This window comes from Taurulus bubalis (genome assembly GCF_910589615.1).
Source record: "Taurulus bubalis genome assembly, chromosome: 17".
Classification (NCBI taxonomy): domain Eukaryota; kingdom Metazoa; phylum Chordata; class Actinopteri; order Perciformes; family Cottidae; genus Taurulus; species Taurulus bubalis.
Window position 1 is genome coordinate 20,262,540 of NC_136605.1, and position 12,378 is coordinate 20,274,917.

The 12,378-nt window shown below is 47.3% G+C and overlaps 1 protein-coding gene across 1 annotated transcript in view; it reads right to left on the minus strand.

Moving 5' to 3' along the window:
• cacna1ha (calcium channel, voltage-dependent, T type, alpha 1H subunit a) overlaps positions 1 to 9,328 on the minus strand; it is a gene marked incomplete at both ends in the record, with an annotated part of 104,048 nt that extends 94,720 nt beyond the window's left edge. The window contains one exon of the mRNA XM_079233141.1: positions 8,867 to 9,328. Coding sequence (XP_079089267.1) covers positions 8,867 to 9,328 — 462 coding nt within the window. The remainder of the gene's footprint in view (positions 1 to 8,866) is intronic.
• Positions 9,329 to 12,378: the final 3,050 nt, after the last annotated feature.

The following is a 12,378-nucleotide window of genomic DNA, read 5'->3' on the forward strand; positions in this document are numbered from 1 at the left end:
CTCTCTCTCTGTCAGTCCAACCATCTCTCAGACAGTAATGTGATCAGCAGCAAGACGAGGGCTGCTGGGTTATTCATGTGGAGCTCATGTGGGGAAACGGCTTCACGCAGACACACACACACATACAGTACAAACACACAAACACACACACACACACACGCACATCAACAACAACAACAAGGCTCATTAGGAACAGCAGTGCAGTAACTAAACAGCAATGTGACCTAAAAGCATAACTGAATACTAAGCGTCCCGTTGAAGATGAATGAAGAGAGTTCTACCGCGGCGGTCCGCCAGCGGTCTCCAACCCCCGGCCCCCGGCCCCCGGTCCCCGGCCCCCCGGCCCCCGGCCCCCCGGCCCCCGGGCCCCCGGCCCCCGGCCCCCGGCCCCCGGCCCCCCGGCCCCCGGGCCCCCGGCCCCCGGCCCCCGGCCCCCGGCCCCCGGCCCCCGGCCCCCGGCCCCCGGCCCGGCTCAGGGTCCCCGGGGAGCCCGCGCTGACCTGCCCCCTCCCGGCTCCTCCTCCAGGGGAAGAAATACATTATCGCCTCTTCGGGTTATTTCTCACGTCTTGAGGATTCCGGGTGTGCGTGGGAGTGAGTGTGTTAGCGCGTTGCTTGGAGATGCACTACGAGGGCCGGCGGTCGGAATCCGAGGCGGCGCGCCTGCGTTTCAATTACACCTGCTGACTCTCTTTCCACCGCCTATTCCATAACCGGGAGACAGAATAAATCCACTTTTATTGAGTTCAACTCCCCTGCAGATCAACCCCTTGACCGGCAGAAAACAACACACACACACTCACACACACACACACACACACACACACACACACACACACACACACACACACACACGTCCCTATGAATCAATACAGCCTGGGATTCAATTTGTGTTAAATGCTGAGACACTGAGTGGAACGATGAGAGAGAGAAAGAAACACCCTGACAATTTATTTCACCAAGTGGTCTCATTATCAAAAAGGAACCCTTGAGCATCAGTGTGTGTGTGTGTCTGTGTGTGTGTGTGTGTGTGTGTGTGTGTGTGTGTCTGTGTGTGTGTGCATGTCCCCCGCTGCAGTACACTGGGAATAAAACAACAAAAAAACTGGTTTACTGATCCCTGCCTCCAAAAGAGAAAGACAAAAGAATGGATGCAGAAGGAAAGAGCAACAAAGAAAGAGCTCCCATTATTCAGCAGAAGCTTTTTTTGAGAGAGAGAGAGAGGGAGGGAGCGAGAGAGAGAGAGAGAGCGAGAGAGAGAGAGAGAGGGAGGGAGTGTGTAGTTGTGTCTCGGGGACGAGCGAGCCGCTGCATCTTCACTGCAGTAACCGTCAACAGAGAAAGACAATAAAATAAAAAGTGCACAATGTGGAGCGGAGAGGTGGCGGCTGGTCGCTGCACGCTCGCTTGTGATTGGCTGGTCGCGCTTTGTCCAATTTGTCAGACAGAAGCGCACACACACACACACACACACACACACACACACACACACACACACACACACACACACGGCGTGCGGAATAGATTGGATCCAAATGACCAATTTCTGTCCTTTTCATTTCCCCGCCGTGTTCCTGTCCGTCTCGTTGCCGCTCTTTCATCATCACCTCTTCATCCCTTTCATCCATTTTCTCCTCTGGACTTTTTTTTAATTTTATTTTAATTTTTTAACTCCCACCTTTGTTCCAACATCCTGCTCTTCCACTTCCTCACCTCTCTCTTTGACCTCACCCGTCTGTTTTCTATCCCAGGCGGTTCTTTTTTTTTGTTCCCTTCTTCATTGTCATCCATCCTCCTAAATAATATGCCTCTCACACACACACACACACACACACACACACACACACACACACACACACACACACAGGCACGTTTCCCGTCATAATTGCGTCATTATAAAAGAGTTTCTTTCTTTTTTCCTCTCAGCACGGATTTCCACCCGTGAGAGTGACAGAGCAGCTTTTTCGGATGGCGGTGCCGTGAAAAAAAAACACAGAACACACTTCCAGGCCGTCGTCAAACACCGCGCGTCGCCATGGCAACAGACCCTCAACACCAGCAGCCGCCAGCTGGACTCGGATTGACCTTTGACCTTTGATTCCAAAACTCATGCTCTGATGCTCTGATGAGCCACAACCTGTGATCTCGATAAGGAGAAAATATGCTTTTTGAATTCCTCGTTGAGAGCTACATACATATGAGACTCTATGATAAAGCATAGAAGCTGCTTAATTTAAAAAAAAACATAATATAAACATAAGAAAAGTAACCTTTCAGCCGTTTCTGTCATGAGATTTCATGTCGCTTAAAACAGGCTAGCTGTTGCTCTGTGTGCAGTCTTTATGCTAAGCTAACAGCTGCTAGCAGCAGCTGAGTATTCTCCGGACCGCGAGTCGCATCGACGAGTTTCCCCAAAAAAGTTGAGTCTGTCGACCACAGACACCAGCTAGCACCCTCCTGGCGGTACACACACACCAAGAGGAAGACACACACACACTCTGGAGAGCACTCAGAGCCTGAGGCAGGAGGGAGTCACTTCCTAAACACATGGTTTGTACACACACACCTATAGTTGAGTACACACACACACACACTCCACTTGCACACCCTGCGTTTACACACGTGGAAGTCAGAGCTATTAGTTCCAGATCATTTTGCAAAAGCAGTCTGTAAACAACGAGCCGGGGGATAAACAAAGATCCTACTGTACTGGAAGTAATCCCACGACACACACACACACACACACACACACACACACACACACACACACCTTAACATCCCGGGCACACACACACACACTGTCTTGTGCACGCACTTTCAGACATGAACACTAACTAACACCTGGAGGCCAGTGAAGCGTAATGTGTGTACTTATTGTGTTTGGCTACATAATACAGTCATGAACAGTAACCGTAGCGATGCACTCGGGGCTGTGACCCATTCCAATGTTACTGTAACACCGTCAGCGCGAGGCCGGGGGCTCAGCACCGGCTCTCATTACAGGAAACACAGACACAAAACAGGTGGAAAGGAATTGTTGCTGCACAATTTATGAAAAAAAAAAAGTGAATTCAGCGCATACTTTTATTTTGAAAGGTACACATAACCCTTAAAGTGCTTTACGTCTCCTATGTGGATGTTGATGTATTCTTTATGTGTGAAAAACACTTTTGTCTGAACAGGAAGTTGAGCACTGAACCGTTTGTGTTGCTCTTCCACGAGCTTTTCTGGGAAGTTACAGATAAGTGTCAACACTTAAAGCAAGTGTAAACAAACATGTATGTTTTTTATTTATTTATTCATGTTTTGGGGTTGTGTAACTCGGTGCTGTTGGTGTACTGAATTAACTGAGTGATAAAATGGAAGTTTGTTCCTTATCCATTACAGAACGCAACGCAGAGTTAGACTCACTACACAAATACTGCACACACACACACACACACACACACACACACACACACACACACACACACACACACACACACACACACACACACACTGTGCAGGGTGTGCCAGGACTGTACACGTCAGAGAGACAGGATCCCTCTGTCTCTGCTGTGATACACACCTCATGACCCCCAATCTGCTGTTATCATGAGCACAGGCCAAATATAATGAGTCACCAAACACACACACACACACACACACACATAGACGCACCACTTCATATAAATACAGCCAGACAAGCACTGAAACTGGCAGAGAGGGAAAGGGATTGCATTTGTCTGAGTGGCCGTAGGAGAAGGACAACTTGCTGGATTCAAGGCCAACTCTCTCATCTCTCTTCGTCCCTCAGACGGCAGCGATGAAGTCATTTGGAGACACAAACGCGGAGAAAGAGACCTTCCGGATGACATCACCGTGGGAGTTATAGAGGAAGACACGAGCGTATCAGGAGTCGTTTTTATCGCCGCGTAAACAGCGAGGCCTCTTATCACGCTGAACACGTATGCAGGCGACATTTTAGTGAGACTCGGGCATGCTAGGGATTTTTTTACTTGGATCGGTCGTCCTCCGACCCAGACGGCTTTAAGCATGTCTCCAATTTCATACATCTGGTTCAATCCGCCAAAAGAAAACTGAAATTGGACGGAGAAATGACCAATGTGTAATCTTCCTGAGGGAAGAAAAAGGGGTAAATGAGAAAAAACACAATAAAAAAATATTGTGGTGAATAAATGTCTCCGATCTTTAGCTAACAAGCCAACGCAACAGGTCCTTCTGTGTGTGTGTGTGTGTGTGTAGGTGTGTGTCTTCATCTGTATTCATTTATGAAGGCAGTGCGAGAGGCCCTCTCCATGTGTTTAGAGTACAGGATGACTAATGGAGACAGATAGCGTGATGAATCCACTCATCTGTAATGGATTAACCTCGTCTGGCCCCCAGAATCTGGTCTAATCAGCCTGAACCGGCTCGTTAACGCATCACGGAGACAAAAAAAACAGCGATGCATTAATATGCCGCCTGGCACCGGAAAAGCCGATTCAGGTGTAATTGACTGCACGACACGATCAACTGGCCGGCTCTGTCAGGACCACACACACACACACACACACACACACGCAGCTGCTTTCAGCCCCGTGCAATATCAACAATATCTAAGTATCATTTAATCTGCAGAATAGACTCCGCGTCACGAGCTCACAGAGCCCCGGGTGTTGTCGTCCACACTTTGAATCCAGGTGCCAGAAAAGTGAAGCCAGTGCTGAAAAGTGTCTTGAATTTGCCGTCCCCCCCGTGGCCACCAGGGGGCGACTCCTCTGGTTGCGAAAAGAAAGACGTCTATGAGAAAAGGACTCGTCTCCTCACGATGGTTAGCCAATAATTGGGATATGAGACGAAATATGGACTCACGTTGGATGTTGTAATACCGTAATATGACATGAATATTGTCTTTTTCCTGGTTTTAAAGGCCAAACTACAGTAAAGTGATCTCATTGTCTGTTCTATTCTTAGTAATTATATCCACATTACTGATGATCACGCATCAAAACTATCGTTGTGTAAATATCTAGTAAACGCCCCTCTGGTCAACCCTCTTGTGTCACATCAAATAATCTTTTTTTGCATTTTCACTTGAAACTCAAATCAATTATCAAAGTTATTGCTGATGGATTTGTTTCATCAAAAGATGAAGAACCTGCTGGAGACAGATGTTCTCTGCACGTTAACAACAATGCGGCTCTATTTCCGTCCATGTTATGTTTCTGTCACTCATCCTCTGCCTCTTGGTGTTTTGTTAAATTATGTTGAGCAGTCAAATGCAACAAAAAACAAAATAAAAGCCCTAATAAATTATAGTTGACAGTGCAAAACAAAAAAAGCACTTATGCAAAGACGCCTCCAGCACACACACACACACACACACATTATTGTTACTCAGCAGCTGACATTAAAAACTCAGAGCTTGAACTATAGCAAAGTAACTTCCTTGTTAAAAACATTGTCTTTGTGTCTTGTTTAAAGTGAAAGCCAATAATAAATCTATGGCACGAGTGAAGCAGTGAATAAAATAAATCCGTATCTCGCTGCAGTAATTGCATTATGAGCAACGATGCATTTTATTCGCCGCACATCCGAAGATGTAAATGTGCAGGAGAGAGAGAGGTCAGCTGATCAATGATGGTGATCGTAATAAACATGATGAACGAGGAGTTGGCTTTCATCTCTGCGTGTGAAATACAGATTAGATTGTCAGGAATGTGGATTTCTATACAACGCAGTTTGGTTCACGGCGGTTTAATAAAGGTAAAAAACAAAAAGAGTCGCACTCAAACCATTGTGTGCATGTCTTTGTGCGCTCGAGTGGCGGAGCATTTATGCTGCGAATAATATTTACATAGCCCACTGTGGACCACCAACTCTGCAATGCTTACACAGTGGGTCCTGCACACACACACACACACACACACACACACACACACACACACACTCGCAGACACTGAGGGATACAGCTCAAAGGGCTGTTCGGTGTGACATAACCTGGTTCCAGTTTTAAACGAGGTTATGATGTCACTCAGGCCACAAACGCGTCCACACAACCACCGAGAAGAAGAAGAAAAAGCACATCTAGGTATCTACATCCATGCAGACGTGATGTAACGCAGCATTAACGTCCGTGAGAATAACGTGTACCTTCAGTTTTAAACTTCTCTTCTCTGGCACGAGCTCAAATACAACCGCTGAAAACGTTTAAAAAAAGAAATCGCTCATATACCCGCCGTCTCAGCTTTGAAATATCTAAATCACATTCAGGGCTTGCGATAGACTGTGTGTGTGTGTGTGTGTGTGTGTGTGTGTGTGTTTGTGTTTGTGCATATGTGTGTGTGTGTGTGTGAAGGTTCTTGCATGTAAGAGGAAATAGACTTGGCGAGGATCCCGGCCACTTTATGCCGTAGTCGTTTAAAAACAGCCAACAAGATGTGCATTTGTGTGGTTTCCAAAAAGGTCTTGCCAATCCAATCCCGCTTTAAATTATTCTCTAACCAACTCAGACGCAACTGCTCGCTCTGCAGGAGCAGCCGGCACGACTTGTGTAATATTTTTTAATTGAATATATTAAAAGCACCTCTGATCTGCAAGAGAGCTTGACGCAGCTTTCATTTCCACTACAACAAATTCCCCTTTGGGGAGCGGTGTGTCGGCCACAAAGACCTCGGAGCAGCTGGAGATGCTTTGTGTTGCTCGGGGACTCTCCAGCGGCTTTAAGAAGGTCTGTGTAACTATTGGGTCTTTCCTCAAGGACACTAATAACACCCTAAAACACACAAAGCCATCTGACACATGAAGACCAGTTTACTCTTTCTGCAGAGTTCTTTTCAATCGGTGAAAACTGATTACATCGTGGAGGATACCTTGAGCTGTGGGTTATTAACTGGGGACATGGAGTTTGACAGATAAGGCTTTGAACAGCATGATACGACTATTATGTTATTATATATATATATATATATATATGTATCGTAAAAGTCGGGTTACAAGCCGCTACTACCTTCGGTCAGTGTCCCCGTTAGCTCCCCACTGTAGCCAGCTTGCGCTCCTGCTAGCGCGCCTGTTAGCGCTCCGCTAGCTCTCTGCTAGCTCTCTGCTAGCTCTCCGCTAGCTCCCCGACAACCACCGAAGGTAGCGGGCCCAGCCCCGGCTCGACACCCGACTCGGGCAGAGGGGACGCGACCAGTAGCAGCAGCAGCGGGGAGCTAGCAGCAACGCTAGCTAACGCTGCTACTAGCTTGCTACAGCGGGGACACTGACTGGAGGTAGGAGCGGCGTGTAACCCGACTTTTACGGTATATATATATTCTTTTATCAGCCCTTTGTGTTGCACGGGGAAGGACAGAACATGATCCAGGTGGACTCTGACCCATGTTCACGTTCAAGGGGTCAGGAAGGAGAGTCGGCTCGACGCTGACGAGCGCCACGGCTTTTTAGTCCCATTATGAAACATTTACGTCTTCTGCAGCTCGTGAATCGACAGCGACGATCGCAAGCGTCTTTCTCCGACTGTGAAACATCTTGTCAAGATCCCCCTTCCGAAAGATACCGAACACCTCCGTCTCCGAGCCGCCATCGACTCGGGAAAACAGCAAAGCGGCACGCAAACTCCTCCGTGTGCAGAGAGCCTGAGAGCGGACGCACAAAGGGAAGGAAGGCACGGGGAGCCAGAAGAAGTCTGGTGTGCGTTTTATAATGTAGTATTTTTGCACCCTTTGTACCCTGCGGATTAGTTTCCGGGTGCACAGGAATGTACTTAGCAGATAAATATGACTCAGGTCCTGATTTTTGTTTTCACGCCACCCACCTCACCGCATCAGGAATGAAAGAATATTGCAGTGGTTCATCTTCAAAAAAAAATTTTCTTCTTTTTTTTTTCATGGGGCTTGGATTTGGATGCACATTCTGTTCTTTTCTTTTTTTGCTCCAGTGTGTTAAAACATCCCACAGATGTAAATGATCCAGGCAGGATGTTCGGCTGAGGGGTAATAATAGATACTCAAACAGACGAGCAGATAAAAGCTGATGTCACTTTTTTTTAACACAAAATGGCATCTTGAAAAAAAAATGTAAGCAGAGCGGTCCTGTCACCTCAAAGATATGATTTCATCTGCGCAGTGCGATTAATGATGGGGAACTTCAAACATACAGGCCGGATAACTCGTGTTTGAATCTTCTCCAAAAACAACTCCGGTGATGTTAACCAGCACTTCAAATCCACACTGAAGATAAACGCAGGTAAAGCACATGAAAATAAACCCATACACAATGATAAATACAATTTAAGACAAGATGTCCTAGCAGAGAAGATCATGATTCCCTGTGTTGGGATTCCCTCAATAAAAACTTAATTTGCATGAAGCAAATGTGACTTTCGTGTGTATGTGAATGTACTTTAACCTTTTGCACCTTTAACCTTTTTTGGGGTGCAAAAGGTTAAACTTCTGCCTCTTCATCCTCTGCCCCACCAAGTGAAGGATCTCTGGCTTCACTGCCTGACAACACATTCTAGTTGTGACACAACGGAAACGCTCAAAACAAAAACATCCAAATCTCCACCCGGCTGCAGGAGAGAATCTCAGCAAAAGTAACGCAGACCACTCATCCCACGATGAAGACGAAGTCAAGACGACTGCCGGTCGTTCCTACATTACACATGTGTCCAAACAATGGCATGTTAAGGAGCTTCGGGCCCCGCGGTCGGACTAATGTGCTGTCAGATGAGGGGCCTGCTGCTGCCTCTCGTCTCACAGGAGCTTCAGTAGTGAAGCCGTGAGGAAGCTCCAAACAGACTGCAGCGTCACGTCTCGGACGCAGCACCGTAATGCATGACGTACCTGTTACTGAAGGGGGGAGGACCCGTGTGGGCGCTTACAGGTCTCCGGCCCGTGAAAGGATATGGGTTACAGACCATGCGGAGGCACCAGTTGCGGGGCCTCGTGGTTTGCTTCAGGCAGAAGAAGGCCACGGCGGCCAGGGCCGGGTACGGCTGCTGCTCCTCATCCTCGGAGACGCAGTCCGGATCCCGGATAGGAGCCCGGATGCGGACTCCCAACGTCGGCGGTCCGGCGTCCGCTTCCAGCTCCGGTTCCCGGTCTTCGCGCTCCTGAACCTCGGGGCTCCATTCGGCTCCGTCTCCCCGGCCGGTGCGCCTCCTCCGACTCCGACTCCTCTCCGACTCCGACTCCTCCTCGTCGTGGCCTCCGACTCCTCCAGGGTCAACATCGTGACCCGGGCCGTCGCTCCTGAAGGGCGCCGGTATCGCGAGCCTCACCTCCTCCCGCCCCTCCGGGCTCTCTGCGTACTGAAAGCGCACTCTCCCCTCGCCATCAGTCATGATAGAGCATCAGGCAGAGCCACTCTGAGGGGAGGTCAGAGGGAGAGGGGTTAGAGAGATGGAGAGAGAGAGAGAGGGAGGGAGACGGAGGAGAGAACATTCGCAGACAGAGGAACAGAAGAGGGACGAGGGCGGAGGAGAGATCAACTCAGAGGCAAAGAGCAGACAAATCACATAACGAGCCAAATAAACACTCAGACCGGTTCCTCCGCCGAGTCCCTCGGCTGCAAAATGACTCTCGGCCAATCAATGTGGACTCAGATGATCAATATTCCTTCTTCACTAACCTGGCAGCGCTCGAAGCTTTACGCGAGCATTCATGTCCAAACATTCCCTCGTTCTGTGTCTCTCTCAATTCATAATACATCAAAAGAACAAACAGAAAAAATGGAATCTTTGTTGGAACATCAAATGATGTGATAGTAATGTGATGCAGGAGATGAATACATACAGTAAGATGACTGTTTAAAGGAGTCAGAGCATCATCTGATGTTCCAGTGGCACCATTTAGTTAGAACCACCAACATGGATCCATTAGAATAACGCAATAAACTCATATTGTGATACTATGATGTTATGAGAATACTAGTTTTTTGTTGTCTCTTCCTTCCGACTATCTCTCGCTCTTCCTGTTGCTATGTGATGGAACAGATGGACTGCTCTGTGTCTGGTCTACTGGAGGTTTTTTAGCCCACACCACGCAATGGTGGGCAGGGAATGCGCAAAAAAAAAAGGAGGAAAAAAAAACACACACACAATACATGCCACACTAATCCTGATTATTATATTTGAGTGGAATATAAATCGAGAGCCGAACATTAGTCATCATAATCCACCGGACAGACTTTTCTCTGTTTTAAGGGCTTTTTAATGGGCTTTGTTGTGTCGCTGTGGGAGAAAAAGCGCATCTGACGCTCGCGACAGTTGCGCGCTCTCCTGAAGGAATTGTGTGACAAAGAGGGCACATGTCAAACATGATGCACGTGCCAAAGTACATTTACAACCGCGTCAAACGGAATAAAACATTTAAAAAAAAACGCCGAGAGAGAATGGAGCGCTCATCACCTGTTTTTTTTTTTTTTCCGCCGCTAAAAAGTGGACTCGCTCCGGGACTCGATGCGTGATAAAACATGACAGGCAGACAGAATAACTTTATTCTGGAAACAATACCTTATCGAGACGGAATCGGAAGTTCCCATAAGCATGATCCGTGACTTTCCGTGTCTCCAGCGCGCCCAGCAACCCGGAGCTTCCTCTCTTCAAACCTCCTCCTCACTTCTTTCGCTCCTCGCAGATCAAAAAGGTAATCCGAGAGCCGCTTGGAAGAAAATCCACAAAAAAAAAAAAAATCACTGGAAGTATATTCAAAGAATCAATTGGATGCGTTCTTCGTCCTCATCCTCATCCTCGACCTCATCCAGGCAACCCGTCCGTCCATCCTCGCCGAGGTGTTGGTTACGCAGCGTGGAGCGGAAGATGCGCGCGTGGAGGACGGACCGTGCGGCTCGCGCTCTGCTGGAGCTCCGTGGATGATCTGACACCGAGGAACTTGGCCCAGGACCCCGGGAGTCCTGACACGTGACGTGATGCCCGGCTGTTGAGGGGGGTGGGGGGGGGGGGGGGGGGGGGGGGGGGGGGCGTAGCTGCACAGCGGGAGACACACACACACACAGAGAGAACGACACACACACATGCGCGCGAAAATATAAATAATCAAATATAAAAAGAAGCAAGCGCATCAGCATGCAGTCAGCAGCAGATAATGGAGACGGAATGAAATATGTATCAGCAGCCCATTTCTTCTGTGGCGGAAGAGAGCAGCCATTGTTGTGATTGTGATTATTTTAGTTTATTTATTCGTCTCTTCCATGATATTCCTCTAATTTGTAGCCATAGTAACAAAGTGCTATGAAAACACTAATGGGAGATAAAGTAAGGGAGATTTAGTGTCTTTATACATGTTTTATATCTTTATACATTGTGTATATCTTCATGCAGGTGATTAGTCTGACCCAGAAGACCCCGCCTCATACTCAAATAAAGTCACACACTCAACATCAGGTCTCAAACAGGTGGCCTGCGGGCCATTTGTGACCTGGATCTGGTGTTTCACCTCGATCAGGGTGTGACCTGGATGAGGGTGTGACCTGGATGAGGGTGTGACCTGGATCTGGTGTGTGACCCCTATCTAGGTCAATGTGGCTCCGCAGTGTGAGAAGCGCTGCCAGGTGTAGAATAAAGAAATAGAATAAAGTACAACGATTTAGAGACGCTCTTCGTCTGAGCCCGTTTGAGTTATTTGCAAAAAAACATTTTAAACTATTAAAATATACGCAGGGAAAAAAACATCACATGTGTATGTGATGGTTTTGTATTTTATGACACAGACGCGTGCAGATATTCCTCACTGAACTGAAGATTTTAGCCATAAAAGTGCAAAAAAAATTTAGCTATTGTTTTGTACGTTGTGCGTTTTTTTCCTTGTTGTGTTATTGTGTGTATTGTCATGCAGACGGGTGCCAGATGCTGTTGTACAACACCAGATTATAATCCAGATGTTGCCTTCATTACTGCTGCTATGACGCGTCATCAACTCGTTCTCCCTGTGCCTGTGTGTTCAGTGCTCTCTCTCTCTCTCTCTCTCTCTCTCTCTCACGCTTTCTCTTTGTTTACATCTCTATTCATTCTCTCCCCTGTTCTCTCAGCCTATCCGTCTCCCTCTGAACCTGTTTTTGAAGTTGTGTGTGTGTGTGTGTGTGTGTGTGTGTGTGTGTGTGTGTGTGTGTGTGTGTGTATTACTTTTTTATTTCCAAAAGATGAAAGCAGACACAACAGAATCACACCACAGAGGATCCAGCAGACGGGTATCAGTCATCAGACTCTCATCCTGGCAGGATTGCGCAAGAGAGATTCATGACATTCATGTATTTATGATGTATTCATCACAAAGATACACATTGTGATGTACATATATATGTATATATATATATATATATATATATATATATATATATATATATATATATATATATATATATCCCCGGCTGTGT